Genomic DNA, 27376 nt, shown 5'->3' with positions numbered 1-27376 from the left:
CATTCACATTCATTCACTCACTCCTTCACAGATACTCATTAATTCACTCTTTCATTCAATCTCACATACTCCGTACAGCCTCCCTCACCCCCTTACCTGAAATGATGATGTACGCGCCGCTCGCATACTTCCACGGATCTGCACAGGGGAAGCAGACATGCAGCAGGGTCATGTGACGTACGTGATGTGCGTCCCCCTGGCGGTAGAAGAGACGCTGCTCGCGCGCGTCTGCCAGGTAAGTAGCGGGCCCGGTCGCGGTTGCTGTGGGCTTAAGGGGCACGTGCCCCTTTTGCCCTGCGTTAAGGACGGCTGCATAGGCCCACTCAATCCGGTCCTGACTGGGCCTATTTTAAGGTAGGGGCCTGGAGCTGCAGCTCCATTAGCCCCTAAGACAATCCGGCCCTGCCGCGGCCCGGTGTGCCCGATGGCCAGTCCGGGCCTGCTTATACCCACAACCTGAATAGTGAAAAAGCCGTTTCCTCCAACTTTGAGATCTCCAAACGACCCTCACTTCAATCAAATCGTCACACAAGCAGTCCTTCACCTTCTTCCTCGTCTAGCCTTAACCCTCTTCTCTGCCTACAACTAACGTGTTTTAATGTTTGTTTTCACTTTACTTTTGCAACAGCAATACAGAAGCAGCTAGCCTTTTATAAATAAAATGTAATATTAAGCCATGTTATTGTATAATCGTTTCAAATATTAGACAGTACTATGAATGTTAAAACAAAAAAAAATCACTGGTTTATTTGCAAGAGACTGAGGATATGTACCGTTTGCTTATATCTTCTAATACAGATGAAAAAAAAAAGTACTTGGTAAAACAGACATTCAAATTTTGCATGAACACCTGTGGAGTACTGTCTATTAAACATTAAAAGGGGAAACTGATCAAAAGTTAGGGGATAGTTTAAAAAGGTTAACACCTGTTGGCACAGCGGCATGGCCAGCATTATCTAATCACCTTCTTGTTCTGACATTATCTCTGTCTACTATCTCCATCCTTACAAACACTATCTGAACCAATCAGTAATCAGCAACATAATAGGACGGAGGGAACATGTTCTAGAAAATATTTAACAAGGAGTACATAGAGATCTCGTTTTTAAACATGCCCTGAGAAAATAGTGTTAAGATACCTTTCCCTATGGGTTACACACAAGGTGTATTAATTAGATTCAAAATAAGCAAGGAACGTGTAACACAATTACGTATGTTATGTTGGTTTTGGGGAAAAAGCCAAGTGGAAAACGCAGAAAGATGTTAATGATTGCTTGGGGGTGAATTTAATCAGGCCAGATATACTTTAGAGGGATTCGCAGTGACAAGAAAATTCCATACTTTCACACCAAGGCTTTAAGGAAACAGAGTGAAGACAGGGAAAAAGGCCAAGCCGTTTCTTTAAACTGAATAAATGGTTAGGTTTCATCACTAACTCGGAATTTATTAAATTTACAGGTTGTCACAAAAATGGCTTTCAATTTCAATATTTATTTATTTTAGGTACGCTTCAGCGTGGGCTGGAGGAGGAATAAAACACAGAATAGTGTTAAGGGTATTAAATAGTTTTTATCTTGTTATACTGTATGTAGTCTGACACAATTGTCATAACAAACCAGAAACCACAATTCAAAATAAACTGCAATTGAATTTTAACTTTTATTTTGCAGCTTGTTAGGACTGCTTTACTCTGCTGTATAGATATACAGTATATGGGATATCTAACTTTTTTAATCGCATACATAAAATTCATTTATACAAGACTAGTTCACCACAGTTCTCACAAGAGGCATAGTGATGCAGAGGCACAAATGTGTAATACAACTGGATTTTTACCTGTTATTAGATATTTAGAGTTACAATATAGAGTTACAGATCTAAATAACCAATTTTCAGTCACGTGCAGGGCAATATCCAACCGTAATCTGGGTGCAAAAGATAAAATGTAACTTTGTAAGATATGATTTCCCTTTAAAAACAGCAACAAGTTCTGTTTCATAAAACACAACTTTACTACACATCTATACATAGGACATATTCAAATTGAATTTATTCCAGAAGCCAGTTACTTCATATATATTTATGAATATATTTATATATAGGTATATAATAAACAGTTTTATACAACCTGACCGAGTCTCAATAGAAAGATTTATTAAAATTGTTAACCTGTATCACGTTTTTGTGTTTTGGATGGATAATATGGCCAATGAGTTAAAGATAACCATTACAAAAAGGGAGTTGAAAGGCAAATATAGAGCCTCAGGAAAAGGTAAACAGCTGCTTCGTAATACTGGCAGTGCTTGGGGACCTATTGATATCTTATCACCGAAGGGTTAAAATGAAATTAACTCAAGAACCTACCACCACCCCCCGAAAAATTCCCACGCTCGTTTCAAAATGGAAACCATAAAATAAATATCCTACGTGGAGATTCTCTGAGAACTGCCTCCGGCATAGAACAGCAGTCACGTGATCTGTCATCAGACAGGTGGCTTGCCGGTTACAGCAACAGTTGCACGAATCCCTGAGTGAGCAAGGTTTAATGGTGTTGGATTGTGCTCCGATGCAAACAGCGAACAATAACATGGCCAAGTGGAAAGAATCAGAATGTTTTCCAATGGACCAAGATTAGTGAAACATGCAAACCAAGCATGCAAACCATTACATGATCGGATACAATTGCCTTCCATACATCAAACACCACCTTAAAGTAAACCTGCCCCTTCACGAAAATATTTGTGTCTTCAGATTATAAATCTGCTGTCTAAAAGTAAAATGCTAAAAGCTGTGACAGGTCCAATTTAATGGCTAGTGTTGGAGGTTGACTAAGTAGAATAAACACTGCTTCTAAAAAGACAAATTCAATTTTAAGTTGCAATTGTATGAGACTACTTGTTAATGAAGAAATACTGCTGATGTTAAAATGTCAAAAAAATTAATCCCTTAGTATTATCAGGCTCATCTGCTTCTATTTTGAATAGCAGACCAGAACAGCAATATTAAAACTGCATTCGTGGCTGGAAATGTAATTCTAGTATTAGAGGAACCTTTTCATTACCCAATCCACCCTACACTTCAAGTACAAAGTCTCTGCGTTACAAACTTACAATTTCATTGTACAGGTATGTCCTATTTTAAAGGATTATGGTGAAGAAAAAAAGGGTCAAGGGTAAAGATAAATGCGCATATATCTTTTATAAATACTTTTTAGGTATAGCTCATGTGTTCGAAAGTGAAACTTCAGCCTCTCCTTACCATTTCAATTGTCAGTCGATCTGGCTCAGTCATTATTTCTCCACCCTTTCAATGCCATAATTCCTTTAAAATAACTCAGAGGCAATTTTCTTGTAACTTAAATGTCGATTTTAAAGAAAAAAAAATAGATTTGAACAGGATGTAATTGATTGTTCCTATACAAATCACATCCATAAAACCTGGCTCCTAATTTAATAGGGGACATATATATTTCCATAAACTACCATAAAGAAAACTTTTCAACGTCAGGGTTTAAGAAGTTTGGATACAGATATGTTCAATTTGTATTCAGAAGTCAGTATACGGTTGAAGTGACAGTAAAATAACACAATCTTTAGGATTTATGACCATACACGCTTATTCAATAACAATTCTACTGCATGAAGACTCAATTTTTTTGCACTACAATTGGCTAAGCTATAAAGCAGCTTTGAGAAAATGCACAAATTACTGCCATTTTAGTGAGGCTAATATACTTTACATTAATACATTTTTCCGCAATACATTAAAAAGAATTCAAATAACTTCTACAAACTAAAAATATAAAAGGAAACAGGCACTTAAAATTAATCAAACAAGCAACTGGGCTGAGAACGTGATTCTGTCCATTGTTATTGGAGTCAAAAGAAGAAAAGAAAAAAGTGCCATATACACGTGGGTTATATTCTTGATACGCATGTAAAAATTCTACGGGTTAATTTCTCAAACATCCAAGCAACGCAATTTTATGCATTTTTAACATAAATAGGTCATTTGGACTAATTGTTTACTCAACACTGACATTTGTGACACTGTGTGGAACTAAACAATAATTCTTGTCTGTCCCCCTTCTGTTGCCAAAATCCAGGAAAGCTATTTTTGACAGCAAAATTATTAAATATGATTACAGAAATATAATAAATGTGCATTAAAACTTGGTGGCCACAAAGCTGCATTTTAATATTTTCTTACACCAAACAGTTGGAACAAATGTCTCTACAGACTTGTAGACATCAGCTTAATTTAGCTAAACTGCATTTTAAACCTCAGCTTTGATCTTACTACAGCGATATTTGATAGACAATTGAAGTTTACCGGTTGAACATGGTATGTCGCATTTTTACTTTCATCAACAGCTGATAAAATGGACACGATATAAAGAAAATGGATACAAACAGTGAATCTCACATCATCTAGCCACATTTCTAATGGTTGTTAGTATAACAAAATTCAGAGTTAAAGAATCCTTGCATTCAGTGGGTCTCCAGCGTCTTTGCTAGGATGCATGATTACAAGACAGCAGATACCAGTAAAAGCTTCAGGACAGAAAGTGCTTGACGAAGGTAAAGTTCTCAATTGTGTTTGGTGAAGAAGGAAAAAAAAATGGGGGGGGGGCTGATGTATTGATGAAAACAATAAGAAAAAGTCAATTTGTGTTAAAGTGTTCAAAGATGTCACCTTAAGCAGAAATAAAAAGCATCAATTATGTCATCAACAAAGTAGGCAATTCCAGAGTCTGCATCATTATTAGTGTTGTGATTATGGCAGGACACCTCCATACAGTTATTGTTTGTTTCTATTTCTCTCCTAAAAAAATAAAGAAATAGACAGTTTAGCCAAACAAGAGCAAAGAACCACAGAGAGCTATTACAATATGAATACTATTGGATCATAATTTTAAGCAGACTTGTCACAAGGATAAACATAAACCAAGTGGTATATATTACATAAAATATAATATGCCCTGTGTTGATTGATAAATTGCAAGTTTGTTCTCAAAAAAATATTTTAAAAAATCCCCATTTCTTTAGCAAGAGCTTTAGAAAGTACCGAGCAATGTGCACTTTGCCATCTCTCACAGTCTTGTATCTCTAAACACTTAAACAATAAAGCACATCCCATCATGCAAATACAATTTCAAATTATTTACAATTTAAATAATTTAACAAAAAATAAAGCGTGCCTTGAAAAGAGTAAAACAGAGTAATGAATTGTTTATTTAGCTTTCCATTCACATCAAACGGAAGCAGCGCTACTTTTTTTCTTTGTTTAGAAAATTATGAATCTAGACAATGCATTAATCATACAGGAGTAGTTATTAAGGGACTTTTTATTTGGGGTCTAATTCAAAGTGAAGATGAATATTATGATGGATGACAGAAAAAAAAATTACAAAAATAAAATTTAGGAAAATCTGCAACCTGTGTTTCTTCTGACTTCAATCAAGAACATTGCCAAGCTTCGTACATGGCTGTGTCACATGGCTCCAACTACTTTAATGCAACACTACATATTCCGCAAAAATGTTATTCCCCCACACTTACCAAACTGACATTTTGGTAGTGTATGAAAAGTTCATGTAAAAAGAAAATGTTACACAAAATCTGCAAGCTTAAGTTGATCTAAACTCACAAATTTCCACTTTATATTATAAAACATTAATATTTCTCATTTGTAAATTGATATACTTTTTGTGCATGTCTAACACTAATGTACAATAGGTAAATGTGTCAGTCTAACTCTCTCAGCTAAATTCCGAATTGTAGGGATACTAATATAGTCCTTCGTAAAATGTCATCACTGCATTATTGGACTCGTGTTATATGGATCACTATCAAAATACTGCTTCAAAAACAAAATGACTAGTCAAACATATACAAATGTCTAACGATGTTCCTAGCACTAGTAAATGATTATCACTAATGACACTATGCAGACACTAGAGGAGCGTAAGCCAATTTTTCATCGGCACCACCTCTCATCTTGTACAAATTATAAAAAAAAAATAATTCAGAAGTTAAGGAGAAATCAGATTCATATCAAGATGGCAGGGGGGTTGGAAAGGTGTGCAATGGAATTTAGTTACAGAGCAAAAATAGAAAATTATCTATGTAATCGTCAATTAAGTAAATGAAGAATGCATGATGCAAGTTATATATGAAAGGATTAAGGGGGGTGTGTATCGGTGTTAGAAAAACTAACTGACCCATAAGTTGGTGATTTCATGGTACCGGCATGAGGAAAAAACATGTATTACATATATACTTTAAGAAAAATATAATTTTGTTATCAAAAAATAATTTTAAAGCAAAGCTACTAAAATAAGTCTAGGAAAATGCAATAGGCATCTGTGAATGAATGAGTATATGAGTAAATGAATGTGTGTCTGATAGCATAGATGTGTAAGTGGGGGGGGATAGCATGGCATAGGGAGCCTCTAATCAATTCTAGCATGTACAGTCTGTCTGGGCATGATATGAGCGTGATTGCTGTTAGCAATTATATATATATATATATTGATTTTTTTGTAGCGTGTTACTTACTTTTAATGAAAGTGTGGTTAATATATATATATATATATATATATATATATATATAATATAATATAATATATTTAACAGCAATCGCAGTCCTATCATGCTAAACTTCCCACAGTAGAAACTTGCTGGGGTTGGGCCTTACACAGAAACATAAAATTTTGTTTAACATATTTTGTCTGCCCATCTGATGTAGAGAATTTGACCTTAATCATGCCTTGGTCTTGTCTTAAATTCAGGATAAAGTTATGGCATGCAAGTTTTAATTTCCTAACTGTTTTAACCTCTGCTGTTTATACTGGGTGGTTGTTTCTACTACCCTCTCGGCAAGGAAAAACTTCCTTACATCTAAACCTCAGGTCCCCAGAACTGTACACAATACTCTACAAAGTCTGACCACAGATCTATTAAGTGGCAGAATCACCCTTCTTCCTGCTACCAATGCTCTTCACTATACAACCCAGCACCCTGCTTGCTTTATCCAGCACTTTTGCATTGCCATATTATATAGTGAAGCCAAGGAGCTGAAACACCACTTACATTGAATAAGCCCCAATGTCACTTTTTCTTTAACCATCTGGGACAGAGGTAAGCCAATGAGAAATATAAAACATGAGAATAAAAAATATAGGGCTGCAACAACGAATCGATAAAAACGCTCTGAAAAACTCCCGTCCTTCTATAATCCGGTCTCAAATAGAGATCGGATTATAACTCTAGAATCCAGACCCCCCGCAGAGCTGCAGGAGACCTGGATCCTCTCTGCCACCCGGTGAGGGTCTGTGCAAAACACACAGACATCCTCCGCTTCTCCCCTTCCGCTTCTCCCCTCCACTTCCGCCGGGGCTTCTATTACTGAACCTGGCGTCACGTGACCTTCCGGTGCGGCTTCCATCATGGAAGCCCCAACAGAAGCGGAGGGGAGAAGCGGCTGTCTGTACGCATCACACAGACCCCTACCGGCTGCCGGAGAGGATCCAGGTCCCGCTGCAGCGCCTGCTGGGGATTTGGATTTTAGTGCGCGATGTGCACTGTGTACTGCCACTTCCACCTGCCCCAGGAACGCTGCAGGAGACCTGGATTCCCCTCACTGTCAGCCGGTCTCTCACTTCCGTCTCTCTCCCCCCTCCCATACAACCCTCTGACTCCTCCCCCTCCCATACGTCACTCTGCCTCTCTACCCGGCTCCGTTACTGACAAGGACTTTCACTGCAGCTTCATAGAAGCCACAGTGTAAGTGAAGGGCAGTAACGGAGGCTGTCTGTGCGATGCAGACACTCACAGGCTGACAGAGAATCATCCTCTGTGTCAGCTGGTGGGGGTCTGCATCGCACAGACAGCCTCTGTTACTGTCAGTAACGGAGCCGGGTAGAGAGGCAGAGCGGTGTATGGGAGGGGGGAGGAGTCAGAAGGGTGTATGGGAGCCACCCTCCCATACACCACTGTGGCTCCTCCCCCCCAGAGAGGATGATTTTCTCTCAGCCTGTGAGTGTCCGTTACTGCACTTCACTTACACTGTGGCTTCTATGAAGCTGCAGTGAAAGTCCTTATCTAGTGAAGATCCGTTGCTGACAGGAGGCAGAGTGGAGTATGGGAGGGGGAGGAATGGAGTATAGGAGGGGGAGGAGCCAGAGTGGAGTATGGGAGGGGGAGGGGCCAGATTTGTATGGGGAGAGGGGAGGAGCCAGAGTGGTGTATGGGAGGGGGGAGGAGGCAGAGTGAAGTATGGGAGGGGGGAGGAGGCAAAGTGGTGTATGGGAGGGGGAGGAGGCAGATTGGAGTATGGGAGGGGGAGCAGGCAGAGTGGAGTATGGGAGGGGGAGCAGGCAGAGTGGAGTATGGGAGGGGGAGGAGGCAGAGTGGAGTATGGGAGGGGGAGGAGGCAGAGTAGTGTATGGGAGGGGGAGGAGCCAGAGTGGAGTATGGGAGGGGGAGGAGCCAGAGTGGTGTATGGGGGGAGGAGCCAGAGTGGTGCATGGGGGGAGGAGCCAGAGTGGTGCATGGGAGGGAGAGGAGCCAGAGTGGTGTATGGGAGGGGGAGGAGCCAGAGTGGTGTATGGGTGAGTTATAGTGGTGTATGGGGGGTATTATGAATTTCAGGGAATATAGGGGGTATATGGCATATCGATATTAGGCATATCAGGGGGTCATAAAACATCTGGGGGTAAAAGGTATATCAGGGGGCTCAGTTGCATATCACTGGCATATAAGGAGTATAAGGCATATCAGGGGCACAGTGGAATCTGGCATATAAGAGGTATAAGGCATATATGGGGGCAGAGTGGCAAGCTGGGGGTCTGATGTGCATAACCGGGGGCAGTTTGGTAAATAAAAAAAATTTAAATAAGGCTTTTTTTCCTCATAGTTTTTATTAAATATGAAAAATAGTTAACATATGAATTAATATTTACTAATAACTTTGTATTAAAACCTAGTTTGAGAAACACTGTGTTTGGGTTCTTGTAGCTTTTATTATTATGTCAGTAAAATAAGAAGCTGAATAGCGAGAGGCCATTGCAATAAAGAGATGAAAGTGTAAATTGTACGTTTTTTATTACATTATTTTAAATTTAAAAAAATTGCATTTTTTTATCCGATTAATCGATTAATCGAAAAAATAATCGGCCAACTAATCGATTATTAAAATAATCGTTAGTTGCAGCCCTAGTAAGTATTATCTTTATTTTTATGCTCATTTGCCCTGTGTTTCTTCTGTTGATATATTAACCCCTGGTGGGGCAGGTAGAATTTTTGCGGGATCTATTATGTGCATTTGTGGTTTTTTTTTATGTCTAGAATATTTGATTTATTGTCCATATATTTATATATATTTATATTGTATTGTGTATTTTTTTTGTCTATATTTAATAAATATAAAAAAACAATTTTAGTGATGTCAGTTTTTCTTATATCGGGGGGCATAAGACATATCAGGGGGCACAGTGGCATAAAGGGGCTATAAGGCATATCAGGGGGGACAGTGGCATAAAGGGGCTATAAGGTGTATCAGGGGGGACAGTGGCATAAAGGGGCTATAAGGCGTATCAGGGGGCACAGTGGCATGAAGGCGCTATAAGGCATATCAGGGGGCACAGTGGCATCTCAGTGGCATATAGGGGTAAAAGGCATATCGGGCATGGTGGCATATCAAGGGTAAAGGCATATAGGGGGCTATAAGGCATATCAGGAGGGCACAGTGGCATATCGGGGCACTGTGGCATATATATGGGGCTATAAGGCATATCAGGGGACAAAGTGGCATATCAGTGGCATATAGGGGGCTATAAGGCATATCAGGAGGGGTATAATGCATATCAGGGGGCACAGTGGCATATTAGGGGACAAAGTGGCATATAGGGGGCTATAAGGCATATCAGGAGGGGTATAATGCATATCAGGGGACAGAGTGGCATATAGGAGGTATCCCCTTATACCTCCTATATGCCACTCTGTCCCCTGATATGCCTTATACCCCTCCTGATATGCATTTCTGGGACAGAGAGGCAAGCTGGGGGTGAGATGTGCATAACTGGGCAAAAATAGTTTACATGAATATTTACTAGTAAAGCTTTTTTTGGTATTCTTTGAGTTCTTGTTAAAATATAGCTTTAATTATTATTATTATTTTTTTTTTACCCGATTAATCGAAAAAATAATCGGCCAACTAATCGATTATGAAAATAATCGTTAGTTGCAGCCCTAGAAAAATATACAGTAAACAAAGGCATTCTTTCAGACGCTGCAGAAAGTGTTTTAGGGCAAGACAAAGTTTAAGGTAAGAATAATGCCTAATTTCCCATTTTTTGGGATGACTTCTTGTAGCTGATGACATTCTTGCTATTATATGCACATTATTGCACGATAGCTGAGTGTTACTTTCAAATTAACTTTGTATTGCAGGATATGCGTTTGGGGGAAAGCATCTCATATGTGCTTGCCGCCAGCTAATTCTGGCTCACACAAGATTCCAGAGTTCTAATAAGGACCCCCCTACCCATGCATGCGCTTTACAAAGTAAAGTACACTAGACTGCCCCATTACAAATTAAACCCAGCAACCCCTTAGTGCACCACTAGAACATTAGCCTGCTAAACAAGCTAATGTGCTGACATAAAGGGGTAAAAAGAAAAACATAAGACAGATTTGGTTTATTGCAGGTGCCTAACTTTTTGTGCCATTGTATATGTCCATCTTCTAAATGCTACACTGGATTTTTCCAGCACTTTACATAACATTAAATGGGCTAGTAATTAAAAGAAAATTCACATCTGTTGAATTCCATTTTACTAGACATAAACTCCCTGAATGGTGTCTTTTTAAGCTGTTAATTTCTGTATATTATAGGCATGAAATGTATATTACTTATGTCTTAAGAAAAAAAGAGCTTGAATAAGTTAGTGAAAGCTTACCCTACGCATGGCTTCCTCCTCTTCTTGACGCTTTTCATAATGTGCAAAGTCATCAAAAATAGAGGTTGTAGGCTTGAAAGTAGCAATTATTTTTAGAACTTGCTTGGCTTTTTCTAGGGGTACTTCTTGAGTGTCCCTTGAATTGGTAACAGGCTTATTATCATTGTTTTCTAGGCGAATGTGTCGCAGCTGGTTATTGGGAACGTCCTTAACAAAGACCCATTTAACATCAAACTTTCCCTTCCACTTGTCTTGGGACCACACTCCAGCATAAGCGTTATAGTCTACAACAGACTTCATCTCAGCTACACCACAGAAATGTCCACTTCCATTTACACTAAAGAGTAAATATAGTGGGCCCTTTGCATTTAAAGATCGATAAGCAGCATCCAAACGCTTATTGCCATGTTCAGTACTGCACCAGATAGAGTACTTAATAGAACGGTGAATATCGTCCTCCGAGTAGCTTTTGATTATAAACACACGTCCATTTTTCAGACTCCAGTCAAAGTCTTTGGGATTGTAGTTATTTATGGCCTTCAGTTTCTCCAGTACTGGGTGTACCTCAACACCAGAAGGTGAGGAGCTAATAGGCACAACACCTAAACTAAAGTTATCGTTGCCTGATATATTGTTCTGATTGAAGCCCATTCCCCTGTTTCTCGGTGCTACCCAGCGATTTTGAAGCTGCTGCTGCACCTGATGTTGCTGGACCTGCTGATGAGGTCCCTGTGGCTGCTGCGGTTGCTGAAGCTGCTGTTGAGGCAGTTGGTTTTGCACCATGGGTAGAGGCTGAGTTAATGGCTGAGGATGCTGTAGTACAGGCTGAGGAGGCAGAACTGGTTGAGTGGGAGGGGACTTTACCATAGCCCCTTTATCATCCCAAGTTCCAATATTGATGTTGTGTTTTATAGGTGGAGGAGGTACAGCAGTACTACCGATGCCCACATTACCCTTAGGTTTAAGCTTAGGTTGAGGCTTTGCAGGCTTTCGAGCAATGGCAGCCCATGAGGTTGGCTTAGGTGCTGAACTACTAACCGGGGGAACACTGTTTGCTGCTATGCTTGTCATACCAGCACTAGTCAAAGCTGACCCTACAGTTTTAGTTACAGCAGCTGTCATGTCCCCGCCAATTTTCAGCCCTGTCATTCCTTGCTCAAGGCTGTTAATACCCGGAACTTTGCTTAAAGTGTCATTGCCAAAGCCAGCTTGCCCATCAGCTATGGCTCTACCAAGGGAACTATGTGGGTAACCGTAGCTACTGCTATATGCAGAACTTTGTGTTGATTGTCCCTGAGATCCACTTGTCCCCCATGTGGAGAAATCTGCATTGCCAGGAAAAAAGTTAAACCCATGCTGGCTTAAGAAGGGGGGTGTGTTCCCCAAAGCTCCAGGCTGACCGAATACTCCATCCGGGATGTAATGATGTTCCCCATTACTCATCTGTCCATATGTTGTCAAATATGGCATTGGTGGATCACCTGCAGTGGACCACGCTGCTTCACCAAGGGAGTAAGGAAATCCAATGGATGGAGCATAATAACTAGGCATGTACGGGTCCGACATTGGTGGATAGCTATTACTCTGCAATAAAAAGAGGTCCCAATTAGAATCATTGTTGCATAGTAACAGATGTTTTATGAGAATGATTTCCACATAAACTTAAATAGAAATGCAACAACCATGTTTTTCAACTCAACCAATGCAAAACAAAGCATTATATTCTTACAAATTGACCAAATGTTACCTAGACTGTAATCTCATTTCTGAAGGTCTTGAAGCCGAGATAAAGCTATCAATGGAATGCCTGGCCAAAAACACAAAGAGGCAAGCAAGTTTCGGTACCTGTAGGTTTTATTCACTAAGTAGCGAGTTGCTGATTTAACATTCTCAATTAACTATTCATTATGAAGGGCCAACACTTGCAGGTGTCTAAATGGCTGAGCTGGCCCTGCGTAATGCATAATACAGTAGGTGAGACTTGAAGATATCACACTGACTAAACTACACATTATAGCAGCAAGTAACTCACTGGAGTTTGTCTTTTATAAACGGTAAAGCAAAGTCAAAGTGTTGGGACTCGCCTGTCACTTTAGTAAACAGATCCTTCTGTGACTGGCCAAACGAAAGCTCGAAGAAATTTAGAGTTGAATGTAATCAGTATAATCAATATGCTAAGTAATTGCCACAGTCCCAAAACTGTCACAAAGTCAACACAAGTGATCACTGTTAAGCTTAATTCCTCAAGTGAAGTTCTAGGGTATATGTTAAAAAATCTTCTTTTCTCCTTTAGGAGTGTTACCACCATACAGACATGAGTTTGAAAACTAAAACAGCCCAACAAATTACTCAGACGCCAAGGACACAAGTGTGAAAGTATGCCGATTCCATGACACAAAGCAGTTAGTAGTCCGTAGTATTCTATTTCAGAACGTAAACCAACAAAACAAGGAATGGAAAAGAAATGTGTAAGTATTCAAAAGTTGAATGCAGACGTATAGTCCTTTAGGGAAACATTTTTTGGGGGATATCCAAGCTTGAGCACAAGCATTTTAACTACAAATCCTTTAAAGTAAGTGTTTTCAGGCAAGGGTACACACAATTCTGGATTTGTTTGTGGTCCTCAAATACTGGTTACTAATCTGAATTTATGAGACAACAATGATACCGTGTTTCCCCGATAGTAAGACACCCCCGATAGTAAGACGTATCGGGAGTTTCAGAGGGGTCAGCTAATATAAGCCGTACCCCGAAAGTAAGACATATGTCTTACTTTCGGGGAAACACGGGGGATTTGCCTACGGCCTACGGCCGCATTAACGCAGGGCATAAGGGGCGCCTGCCCCTTAGGCCCGCCGCACCTGCGACCGGGTCCGCCACTCTAAGGGGCCGGGAAGTCCCCACCAAGGCCGGCCTTACGTGTCTGCGGCCGCACAGGATTTAAATTAAAACATCGGGGTTTTTTTTTTAACTTTATTTAACATCCTCCATGTTAAATAAAGTTAAAAAAAACTTTATTTAACATGGAGGATGTTAAATAAAGTTTTTTTAACTTTATTTAACATGGAGGATGTTAAATAAAGTTGAAAAAAACCCCCGATGTTTTTATTTAAACCCTGTGCGGCCGCAGACCCCTAAGGCCGGCCCCTTAGAGCAGGGCCGACCTTTGGGGTGTGCGACCGCACAGGGCGCCACACTCCAGGGGGTGCCAACCTGCGGCACCCGGCACCCCTCCAGAGACGGACAGTAATGTCCGCCGCTGGAGGAGCAGGCTCGCAAGGGAGCGGTATCGGAGGTCTTTAACAGACCTCCGGCTCCCTTGAGTGATTTTAAGCCGGGTTCAACCCGGCTTAAAATCACTCAAGGGAGCCGGAGGTCTGTTAATGACCTCCGATACCGCTCCCTTGTGATCTGCGCGGCAACAGCTGTTGTGCGCCGGGGTTTCTTGTCAGATCCCGGCGCACAACACTGAAGCCGCGCCCACCGCTGTCCGTGCCCTCTGACCCGGAAGGAGACAAGAACTGGCGAAGAGGAGGAAAAGAAGCTGAAAGAAGAAAGGAAAGGTAGGAAAGCATTAAATTCGAAAATTTTTTCCCAATATAAGACATACCCCGAAAGTAAGACATAGTGGGGCTTTTAGGGATAAAAAGAAAGTAAGACGCTGTCTTACTTTCGGGGAAACACGGTAGTTGTGCCCATATCTGGTCCACACATAGCAGAGGTTTAGCAATACATCAAAACGTAGACAACTTAAGTTCTAAGGGATGAGACATTTCACCATACAGCATTAGATATGCAATACATAAAGCATCAAAGTTGCTCTTTTCAGAAGAGAAATCCTCCAGCACTCACTGAAGCTCTAGCAAGAAATATTGCATGGTTTGCATAACTCAAAGAAATGTTACAGCATCTAGGCTGTTAAGTTTCTCTTTTAAGCAAGACCTATTAAGACTTGTGACTACTGAACGAAATAAAGACTAATAGCTCAACCAGCTAACTGGTATACTAAAGGAAAGCACTATTGACTTCAACAATTGGATGTAAAGTGATTGTTAAAGGGACATTGCTTACATCATATGCATTTGAAAGCATATAGCACTTTTAATGCACAGAAAGCGCTCCCATTGATTTCAAGGGAGCGTTTCTGCTTCAAGCTGACATTTAGCGGACAACAGAAGGGTTAACTGCAGCTTTGTTTTATTTTGGAAAAAAGCATCTTAAAGTACTCAGAAATACTGTGTTAAATGGGCACGAGTTCCCACAGACATTCTACAAGGTTTCGGAGTAAGTCTTCACAGAAGAGCAAAGGGTGTTGGTATCTGTAAGAAGAAGGGGTGCAGTTCCGTATTAATGCCCATCCTTTAGGACGGGGACTTCTACAAGCTCATATAGGTGTGATGGTCAGGTATCTACATACACATGGTCATATAGTGTATGTACTGCATCCTTTGTGGTTTACAGGAAATAGAGAGGTGCCACAAATTCATTAGCAGACATTTGGATGCAGCATACATTAGGATAACGAGATATTTGTCCCATAGAGATTTCATCCTAGGGCAGCTCTTCCTTTACCATGCTTGCAAGTCAATAGGATTTGTCTCCTATTCACTAATTGTGCAGAGTACAGTGATTTTATATAGACATATCTACTACACAAACCTAGCACATGTTCTGTATTGCAGGAAATGTATGAAATGAAAGCAACATTAGAGACTATGACTGAGTAGCATACATATGATAAAGGACTATACATAAATTAAAAGAACACCCTCTACCTTCAAATTAGATGAATAGACATGGTCAGAGTTTTGTATATAAAAGATGCTTCACTGTATCACACAAGAACTTTAATCCAATTACCAATTTTGGACTTAATGTTTCTGTGCAGAGTACTGTTAAAGGCGATAGTTCCCTCAGCAGCAACAGAATTAATAATTCATGGTTTCTCACAGGCCACAAAAAGCACGTTTTTTTTTTTAGTTTTTTTACACAGGGACATTCCATATCAACTAGTTTGTTAGTAGAATGACACGCAAATGAGTTGACAATAAAGCAGGCTGGTTTTTTGTTACCATGTTTCTTTGTTGAAAATAATAAGGCTTTTCCTATAGGATGCATCATTGCAAGATCAAAAAGCATTTTTCCAGGTAGGAAATAGTGATTTAGAGCACCAACAGCCAATAGACAGCCTTTCTGAAGCCATAAGCTATTCAGCTATTCACAAATCAGCTAAGGGGCAGGGTGTATTCGAATTGTAAAACAGGTGAGAGATAAAAACTATTCACTACCAGACACGACTGTTGTAGACTAAGTGGGGAAGGCCACATGGGCTTGAGCCCAACACCTAGCTTTTGAGTGAGGAATTCAGTCTATAAATGAAGATGCGCATCTTCCACTATATGGGTGTGTGATCTAACTGAATGGATATCAATGATGTAACAGCTCTAAAAGTTTTAGATAACACTCAAAAAGTCCCATACAGTCCATGGGGAATTCTCAATTTGGATAATACTGGTTTCAAAGTCCATCATTAAAATAAATACTATTATCACCACAATATGATTATTCATTATGATTATGTATTTTGTAGAGGACATACACAAAAAATGAAGCATGAAGAAATTCAATCTGTCTCCAAAATCTTGACCTACCTGATTAGTCTGGCTGCTTAGATATGGCTCAAAATCGTCATCATTTACTGCATCCTTTTGATGCATCGAACCGTTCTGTACTGCAACTGCGGGAAAGAAAATGTACATGACGGGCTTCAACATTTGCAACAAACTTTTACACTGGTCTCTAGCATTGATAACAAGTTTACTAAAATCTGCGGCACCAATGTCAACATAAAACACATGAAAACATTACATTTGGCAAATTAATGAACAGGTATTTGTTATGATTGAGGCCTCATAATATTCTAAGCAGACCATCAGCAGATGTGCTTAGTAGGACCTTTATCATTTTGCTCTTAATCTCATCTTAAATGTTCATCTAAACATCGACAAGGTTGATCTACATAATTTTGCATAGACTTGAGCATCATATACTGAAATTTAACAGAGTCCAATTGCATATTTTTTTATATTTATATATACAAATATATATATGTATACACATATATACATACATACACACAGACGCAATTAGACTACGGATTTTACAGATTTTTGGACGAAAAAGATAAAAACCTACCATTCACTCACACTCTCGTTCACCCTCTCACTCTCTAAATGTTTCCCTACAACTTCCGCATTTTCTATCTTTTTCCTTCAATCTTTTTGTCCACATTTCCGCTGATACAACCCAGCAACTTCCGCCAAAATGGGGCCACTGTGGTGACGTCCTACCCGATCCTCTAATCAGAAGAGAGGACAGCAGTACAAGAAGATGAAGAAGCGGTAGGGGAAAATTTAGAGAGCATGAGTAAGACAGTGAGTGTGAATGTGGGCAACGAGCAATGTATTTAATTCCCTAATTACAAATGCCCTCACATTTTTGGCCATGCCAAATGGACCGGGAAAGAATTGTTGCCTGAAAACGAATGGACCAAAAACAAACAAAAAAAAAAATGGGCCAAAGATATTTCAAACCTATCTGCACATGTCTAATATATATCACCGTGAAGTTATCAAGCAGATCACAGCATTAGTGCTACTAAAAACAACTTATCCTCAGAGACAGATTGCCTGAAAACAAAAAGTTATCCTTGTATGGTTTATCTCATTCCAAAAGCTTGGGCATTACTATGACGTTGGCTCCTCTACTGAAGCTGTAACAGCCTTGACTTCATTGGGAAGGCTTTCCACAAGACTTTGGAGTGTGTCTGTGGGAATTTGTGAGGACAGGCACGGCCATTGGACGAGAAGGCCTGGCTCACCATTGGTGTTTCTATGCAGGCCACTTGAGTTCCACCACACCAAACTCCAATCATGTCTTATAGACCCTTGATTTGTGCACATGGGTAAAGTCAACAGGAAAGGGCCTTCCCCAAACATTTGCCACGAAGTTGGAAGCATACAATTGCCTTAAATGTCTTTGTATGCTGTAGCATTAACATTACCCTTCAGTAGAACTAAGGGGCCTAGCCCAAACCCTGTAGTCAAATGTTACAGCAGGTAACTGGTAGGCAGTGTTCTCTTGGCATCTGCCAAACCTAGATTTTTCCATCAGACTTCCAGATAGTAAAGTGTGATTCAACACTCAAGCGAACACGTTGCCAAAGCTCCAGGGTCCAGTGGTGGTGGTCTTTACACTACTCCAGCTGACACTTGGCATTGCGCACAGTGATATTTGGCTTGTGTGCATCTGGTCAGCTGTGAAAAACAGTTTCCTGAAGCTCTTGATGCACAGTGCTTTGCGGATGTTAAATCCATCTCTCTGTAGTGAGTGATGCTACAGACGTTTTTTATATGCTATGCACTTCAGCAGCCCTGTTCTTTGAGTCTATGTGGTCTATTGATTCATGGCTGAGCTGTTGCCCCTAGATGCTTCACAATAATAGCAACCACAGTGGACTGTGGCAGATCTAGTAGGGCAGAAATTCCATGAACAGACTTGTGACAAAGGTGTCTTCTTATGACAGTTCGACCCATTCTACTGCCTATGTGCTTGATTTTATACACCTGTTAGCAAAGGGTGTGGCTGAAACACTTAAACTTATTAGGAGGGGTATCCAAATAATTGAGGCTATATAGCGTATGCGTACACCCATAACGCATTCTACCATCCCACTGCAGTCTGTCACAAAGTAATTAAGCTTGACATCCATACAAGTGCCACATGTATTGGTCCACTTAACAGTTGTCTTTTCTGTGTGGATACAAAATTAGGGCTGCAACAACAAATCAATAAAATCGATAATCGATTATTAGTTGAATCGATTTTTATTGATTTATAAAATTATGTTTTTCAGAGCAAATGCTCTGAAAAACTCCCTTCTATAATCCGATCTCAAATAGAGATCGGATTATAACTGTAGAATCCAGACCCCCCGCAAAGCCGCAGGAGGTCTGGACCCTCTCTGCCACCCGGTGAGGGTCTGTGAAAAAAGGCGCAGACATCCTCCGCTTCTCCCCTCCCCTTCCACCGGGGCTTCTATTACTGAATCCGGCGTCACGTGACCTTCCGGTGCGGCTTCCATCATGGAAGCCCCAACAGAAGCGGAGGGGAATAGCGGCTGTCTGCGCGCATCGCACAGACCCCTACCGGCTGCCGGAGAGGATCCAGGTCCCGTGCAGCGCCTGCAGGGGATTTGGATTTTAGTGCGCGATGTGCGTAACCACCGCTACTTCATCTCACTGCCACTTCCACCTGCCCCACCAGGGGTTAATATATCAACAGAAGAAAAACAGGACAAGTAAGCAGCACTGGGTAAGTATTATCTTTATTTTTATGCTCATTTGCCCTGTGTTTCTTCTGTTGATATATTAACCCCTAGTGGGGCAGGTAGAATTTTGCAGGATCTATTAATTATGTGCATGTGTTTTTATATTTTTTGATGTCTGTAATTTTTGATTTATTGTTTATATTGTCCATATATTTATATTGTATTGTGTATTTTTTTTGTCTATATTTAATATAAATATAAAAAACTATTTTAGCGATGTCAGTTTTTCTTATATGGGGGGCATAAGACATATCAGGGGGCACAGTGGTATCAGGGGGGACAGTGGCATAAAGGGGCTTTAAGGCGTATCAGGGGGCACAGTGGCATAAAGGGGCTATAAGGCATATCAGGGGGCACAGTGGCATAAAGGGGCTATAAGGCATATCAGGGGGCACAGTGGCATCTCAGTGGCATATAGGGGTAAAATGCATATCAGGGGGCATGGTGGCATATCAAGGGTAAAAGGCATATAGGGGACTATAAGGCATATCAGGGGGCACAGTGGCATATATAGGGCTATAAGGCATATCAGGGGGCACAGTGGCATATAGGGGGTATAAGGCATATTAGGGGACAGAGTGGCATATAGGCGGTATAAGGGGGCACAGTGACATCTCTGACATATAGGAGGGTATAAGGCATATATAGGGGCAGAGTAGCATATAGGGGGTATAAGGCATTTCTGGGACAGAGAAGCAAGCTGGGGGTGAGATGTGCATAACTGGGCAAAAATAGTTTACATGAATATTTACTAGTAAAGCTTTTTTTGGTATTTTTGGGGTTCTTGTTAAAATATAGCTTTAATTATATTGTCAGTAAAATAAGAAGGCAAATCGAAGTTTTTATTTTAAATAAACGAAAAATTTGCATATTGTTTTTTTTTTACCCGATTAAATCGAAAAAATAATCGGCCAACTAATCGATTATGAAAATAATCGTTAGTTGCAGCCCTATACAAAATATAATGTAGCCTTAAGAATGAGCTGCTATATTTTAATTCTGAATTTAGCTTAACCTGCTGACATGCAACATCTGAGACATTGTTCTTTATGGCAGCGCTAACAGGTCCTTGAAAAAAGCTTTTCACCAATAGGCCTTCGTTAGATTGTTTGCGAATGAAGAACTATTACACTATTTCTGTCAGTGAAAAGTCTAGTTTCACCAAGCTAACATTGATGGGGGAAAAAAAACATCCCTTCTACAAGTAGTAATGGGACCTCTAGACTTCCACTTGCAATCACTTTAAAGTGTTCAAAAAAGATGTTTTTATAAATATAAGTGAAATTTAAGTGCACCTTAAACTACCATATTGTAGTTAAAAGTCAATAAAGATGCAAGAAATCATAGTATTTCTTATATTGCTAGTCAGTAGTTAAATACTTGAAGTAGCTGCATATTGAGGTTTAAGTCAAATTTCTTTCTAAAGTAAGCAATACAACATGGAATATATCCTCAAGCTGCCTTTTCTTCTCAGACGTCATCCAGAAACAAGTCACACTACTCTTAGGGGATAATCATCACAAGTGAACTCTCAAAACCAACATATATATTATATACTCATATTTGCGCGCGCGCGCACACACGATACTATAAGATGAACACAGGGAGAAAGGTAGATATGGTTTTCCCTTAACACATCTGCATTACTAAAAAATACAGCTAAAGAAATGTAAATCTGCCACCTATTAAACTAAACAGGTAACTGATGTTATACCTAATACAAAGGCTTCATATAGCTGCAGTGTGAATATCAGGTTTTGAAGTTCAACAATCAAACCCCGAAATGTAATTGGTGGCTGTGTAGGTACATTTACATTGTACACAATAGCTTTGCCACTCACGTATTAGTTTGTGTGTTCAGCAATCACATAGTTAACAGGGGAATGGTTAAACAATTACCTAAAGCCTGGAATTAAGTATATAACAAAATTATGACTGTGCAGCAACTATGAAATAAAGCACTGTTAAACAGGGAGTGACAACTTATATAAAAGTAAGAGAAGGGAGATTTTTAAAGGAGGAAATCCCAAGCTTTAACACTAGTATCTCTAGAGCGCCCTCTGTTTTAAAACGGCTTTCTTTTGCTACTCTGTACGAGGTTCTGCATTGTCAGACTTTTAAAATACAAAAAAATGGAAAGTTACAAATGCGGCAAATTTGCACACCCTGTAAAAAGTTACTGTTGGGAACACAATGACTGTGCTCAAGCCGTATGTTTATTATTGGTTATGTGGCAAGTTCATATGTTCCACAATCACGTGGTCTGTGTAGGAAGTGTTCTACATGAACACATTACTCTATCCGCTGGATCGCTTCATAATAAAATATAAAACTCCTTTGGTATTGAAATGTATAACAGTAACAGTGCTTCAGTTATTTTTATTGTAAATCAGACAGGATAAGATTTATTACCAAAGACACGCATAGCATATCTAAGCTTTGTTCTTCTGTGTGCACCTTAGGTAAATAAGGTTTACAATTTCAATTCAATTCGCTTTAGAACATGAATCAACAAGACACTCTGAAATCAGAGCTTGGCGGGAAAGAAAAAGAGTGAAGAGACCCTGTCTTACCAGCTAAATGTATGGCAACAATGGATATAGGGAAACCGCCTCTTTGAATGCATTATCTGTGTTGGAAAATATGACCCAACAAACATTTTCCGTGCGACTGATAAGGCAAAGGGGAAATAGATAGCACTATCAGAGCCTCCACACTACTACCAGCAGCAATAGCACAGCTTTGTCATACACCACAAAAAAAAAAGCAGGAACCGCAAACTATTTAGCGATGTTCGGTACATGAATCATATTACTGCTCTACCGCTACCTATCCCATTCTTTGCAAAGTTGCCATGAGTGGGAAAGGACCAGGCACAAGCCAACACTAGGGAACGATCGGGTCTCAGACAATGCCACGACACACTCGAGAGCAACCCACTCCCCGGAGTGTAGTGACATCAAACCATGCTAAACAGATATTTAAATTACAAAAAAGTTATACAGCAAATGTTAAGGTGCTGACTAATGTATTTAGGAACATATTTAATTCTGCATGTCTAGTTAAAGAAAAAAAAGTACAGCTTAAATGTCAATGGGAAACAGGTTTAGTCACTAAACCGTTAACTTGTGGGTCGATGAAATTAAATCATAGAACTCCACATGCACTACAATGGGCTACAATCTGGGGGATTCTTCCACAACTTGTGGAAGAGTTAATTGCATTGTGCATAAAACAATTCGCTAAAATATTTTAATTGAGTAGTAAATGTAACACTTTAAAGAAAACAAAAAACACTCAACTCGCTAAACATTAGCTGTAACAAAATAAAAATCTTTCCATGAAAACATTGAACTGTATACAAATATTTTAAAAATGACTGCATTATGGTCATCAAGGAACTTAAACATACCTTTATTTCCCTGTCCTTTAGGTCTCTGCAACAACGTGGAAAAAGAAAGAAAAAGATCACTGGAATTAAATATAGAAAATTCTTTAAAAGGTATAATAAATTTTTGGCACACACTTTCCACCCAACATAATCTAATCTACAACATATAACATAATCACAACTTTGTATTTAACCTAAATTACATTAATACAGCAACCCAGAGTAGCACAGCAGTACTTACTTTTAAAAAGTAATAAAACACTTTCAGGAACTAAGTTTCCCTGTCATCAGGTAGAACTTAAACAGCTAAGACTGTTCAATGAAATCATTTTTATTTTTTTTTAAGCACACTGCTTCCTTAGCCATTGCATCCGTATGTGTAAGGATACTTTGGTTTGTTAAGCACCTATTCATATTGTACAAACTGATAAAGTGTAGTGGGGACATACCACCGGTCAGGATGATACTACTTATGTCCTGTCTACCCATTGTACAGCGCTACGGAATTTGATGGTGCTATATAAAACAAATAATGTCTGCATGCAGATCAGGATAAATCCATGAGCAGCTATTGTTTGTAAATCCTATACCCTGTCTCCAGTGAAATTCTATGTATACGGATCAATTGAGCTTAGAAAGGGACTGCAGGCAGAAAACAACCAGTCTGTCTAGTAGCCTGACAAATTGTCCTGAATCTCATCTTAGATTTAGGATAGCCCTTTCCTTACCCCATGCACGTTTAAACTCCCTCACTGTATTGGCCTCCATCACTTCCATTGGGAGGCTGTTCCACTCATCTACCACTCTCGGTAAAAACGCAAAGCAGAACACAAACTACATTACAAGAGTTGCAATGAGATTAATATTATACGAGAACTGCTCAGTCCAATGCTGAACATGGCAGCAGGACCATGCTACCAACACCCGGACTGTGTTACCTGATCCACGCTGGTCGCAGACATTCTCTTGTGGAGCCAGAGATGGTGAAGATGCCTCCTTTGGTCGCTCAGAATACCACCTGGCTAGATCAGAATATAAAAAAAGCCTGAGGCCCAGAAAAAAAAAGTCCGCCTTTGGAGTATTCTGGGTACCCGTGGGCCCTTTATACAAGCCGATCGAGCAGTACTGCTGTATCCGCGCTTACAGACCGGAGGTGCTGCGGCCGGATATCCCTCCTAGGGCTGTAAGGACAATATATACAGATGGCCTAATAACGTTATAAGGACTACATACACATTCGGTATAAGGGCGTCAGTGCATATTCACTATAACAACGTGTGACGCACTGAATATCTATACACTGCCTTCAATTCTACGGAAACTGTATTTAGATATAGATATATAATGTTCGATTTACACCTACACGATTTAAGTGGCACGGTGTGTATGTTCCTATATATATACGAGCGCCGTGAGTGTTTTAGTACAGAGAAGCGTTATAGATCCGGTGGGGGGCCGCGGCGGCCTCCTCGCTATTGCTCTCCTCGTCCCCCGGTTTCCACTCTCGCTCTGGACGGGCTCTTTTCTCCACAATGGCGGACGAGGCCTCGCACTCTCACTTCCTTTCCGAGGCGCCCTGACCTTCCGTTCGTGACGTCAGCACCACTTCCTTGACACCTGATCTACCCGGAGGGTGTGACTTCCTAGAAACAGAGATGTCATGTGACTGGGGAAATCACGCTCATAGTTGCTCTTTACATTAGCAGGGTGGTTACCTGCAGGCTTTGCCTTCTGTGTACATGGATTTTTGCGCCATCATTTTAGTTCATACAGAGGATGACGTGTGCATGCTGTCCTCGGTGTTTCCTACCAGCACCAATTATTTCTGTTGTAATTGTGACATCATTAGTGGTTCGTGATTCGTTTTAGTTGAGAATTAGATGCAGTCCAATAAATGGTTACTCCAGCAATCGTTTGAATTTGAATGCGTTTGAGTGATCCCTTTAACCCTAGGTGCCTGCTTCCAAGATTTCCATTAAACCCTATGCTGTATATATGAAAAAACAGAAAGCTGCAGATCAGTCAAAGAATGATCAGCAGCTTCTCCTACGTTTACATTATACATTTCTATAGTGCCAGCAGATTCCGTAGCACAGTGAAATAAAATTGCACACAATAACAAAATGATACAAAAGGAGAAAAGGGCAGTAAAGTGGCATCTCCAGCTTTGATATTTAGGGGGGGGGCACATGGGGGCAATTACATATATACACTATATACATAAATATATATATATACACACCGTATATATATATATATATATATATTCCTTTGACATGCATTTTTAACTACATAATATATGCTAATCTCTTTGAAGTAAAGACCTTGATTGAAATATGATTTAAAAATAACAGATGGACTGGCAGTTATTTTTCATTCTTTAATAGTAGACCCTGCTTCAGATATATATTAATATTAGACCCTGCTGCCAATATATATAAATATTAGACCCTGCTGCTGATATATAGTAATATTAGACCCTGCTGCCGATATATATAAACCTGCTTCTCTGGGTCAACATCCGAATCCTCCAGGTCGCTGGAGCGGGGTCTTTACAGGCCTCGCCCATTTCTTCTTTAAATGGCAATGTTTCCCCCGACGGCAGTGGGAACACCCGCTTACCGCAAGGGTAGGCTCCGAGTAGCCGGAACCCAGAAGTTTCCAGGTGTGGTCATGAGAGGGTGGTTAGGGGTGTATTTGGATAGGAGGGTAGAGATATAGGGGGGTGCAGGGTTGTTAAGGGCTCTGTAGATCAGAAGTTGGGGAGCCAATTGAGTGATTGGCAAAGTGTAGCAGCAGATGAGTGGTGACAGGGAAGGATTAATCTAGCTGTAGTGTTGAGGATGGATTAGAGCGGTGAAAGTCAGGAGAGGGGGAAACCAGTTAGTATAGAGTTGCAATAATACTGACGGGATATCACAAGGGAGTAGATTGACATTTTGGTTGTTTCTTGTGTGAGAAAAGGGTCAATTCGGGAAATGTTTTTCAGGTGAATGCGGAAGGATTTGTTGAGGGACTGGATGAGAGGGATGAAGAAGACAGCAGAGTCAAGTTTGACTTGGTCTTTTGGTTGGATGGTGGCGTTCTCAACAGTAATTAGACTTGTGCATTCGTCTTCGGGCGAACATGGAAACGAACACGAAGAGTGCGTTTTCGTGTTCGTTCCGAAGACACGCCGAAGAGAAGACGGCGGCGGTAAAACGTAGGCGAAGACGAAGACACACACCACGAAGATCTTCGTGATTGTCTTCGTCTTCGTCTACCATTCTCCCCCCCTCTTCTAACTTACCTTGTCTTCGCGGCAGTTCCCGTCACGGGTTACAGGGCAGTGCGAATGAGCTTATTGGTCGCCTACAGGGACCTCCTCTGGCATCAACCAATTGGTTGATGCCAGAGGAAGACCCTGCAGGTGACCAATAGGCTCACTCGCACGGTCTTTGTAACCCCTGCCAGCGAACCTATGGATTTCCGCTCCCGTTAACCCCTTCAATGCTGCGTTATCCAACACAGCATCGAAGGGGTTAACGGGAGCGGAAATCCATAGGTTAAAGGGCCGTGCAAGCGACCAATAGGCTCACTTGCACGGTCCCTTAACCCTTTAAAAAATAAAGTTAACCCCTAACTAATTGAACAGGGAGGGAGACCAGTGGGATCTGCCGGGTAAGTTGCAGCATTGAGGTTTTAAAACCCCAATGCTGCAACTTACCCTGCCGATGCCACTGATCTCCCTCCCTGTTCAATTAGTTAAATGTCCGTACAAGCGAACAATAAAGTCGCTCGTACGGACATTTAACTAATTGAACAGGGAGGGAGATCAGTGGCATCGGCAGGGTAAGTTGCAGCATTGGGGTTTTAAAACCCCAATGCGGCAACTTACCCTGCAACTGTTCAATTAGTTAAACGTCCGTACGAGCGACGTACAGACTTTTAAAATCCCAATGCTGCAACTTACCCGGCAGATCCCACTGGTCTCCCTGTTCTATCAGTTAATAAATGATAGAACAGGGAGACCAGCGGGATCTGCCGGATAATTACGGCACCAGGAGTTTAACAGTCTGAACGAGCGACCCTATTGGTCGCCAGCAGGGGGCTCGTCTGCCATCAACCAATAGCAGACGAGCCCCCTGCTGACGACCAATAGAGTTGCTCATACGGACATTTAAACTCCTGGCGCCAGAGCGGCTTTAACCCCGTTTTAACCCCTTAACCGGGGAAAACGAAGAAAACCCGAACACGAAGAATGTCCGCGAATATTCGCCCCAAGACAGGACCAGGCGAATATTCGCGGAATACGAAGTTTTTTTTTTGCCGAAGACGAGCACGAAGACGAACACGAAGAGCCCCCTGGTGCCCAAGTCTAACAGTAATAGAGATGTCTGGAATTGTGGACAGAGGGGATGGTTGGATAACCATAAGCCCAGTCTTTGAGATGTTAAGCTTCAAATGCCGTTCACGATGCAATTCCAGAAAGACAGTCGTGAGGCGAGTTAGAAGAGAGGATGAAAGGTCAGGAGAGGAAATGTAGATTAGGGTGTCATCTGTGTATATACAGGCAGCCGCGCATTGCAGTTTGCTACCATGGTAACAGACTCTGTGGTGGGGAGAGATTTTAAGTGCCATTATGCTGCCAGCT

The 27376-nt window shown here is 40.7% G+C and overlaps 1 protein-coding gene across 2 annotated transcripts; it reads right to left on the bottom strand.

The window, feature by feature from the left end:
* Nucleotides 1-4800: 4800 nt before the first annotated feature.
* LOC149305439 (YTH domain-containing family protein 3-like) lies at nucleotides 4801-23705 on the bottom strand. Of its 2 annotated transcripts, none has more exons than XM_089477338.1 (5): nucleotides 23682-23705; nucleotides 22765-22789; nucleotides 16615-16700; nucleotides 10964-12547; nucleotides 4801-4824 (listed from the first exon to the last, which is right to left on the bottom strand). In XM_089477338.1, exons 1-5 carry the CDS (start codon nucleotides 23703-23705, stop codon nucleotides 4801-4803), a joined length of 1743 nt encoding a protein of 580 aa, XP_089333464.1. The 2 variants fall into 2 exon arrangements, with proteins under 2 accessions (XP_089333464.1, XP_089333465.1); XM_089477339.1 differs by having other exon boundaries at nucleotides 16615-16694.
* Between the last annotated feature and the right edge of the window lie 3671 nt (nucleotides 23706-27376).

The sequence above is a fragment of the Sceloporus occidentalis genome, unplaced genomic scaffold (assembly GCF_023333645.1).
Source record: "Sceloporus occidentalis isolate IW3139 unplaced genomic scaffold, rSceOcc1.0.p SCAF_11, whole genome shotgun sequence".
Classification (NCBI taxonomy): domain Eukaryota; kingdom Metazoa; phylum Chordata; class Lepidosauria; order Squamata; family Phrynosomatidae; genus Sceloporus; species Sceloporus occidentalis.
This window is presented reverse-complemented; position numbering and strand designations above follow the sequence as displayed.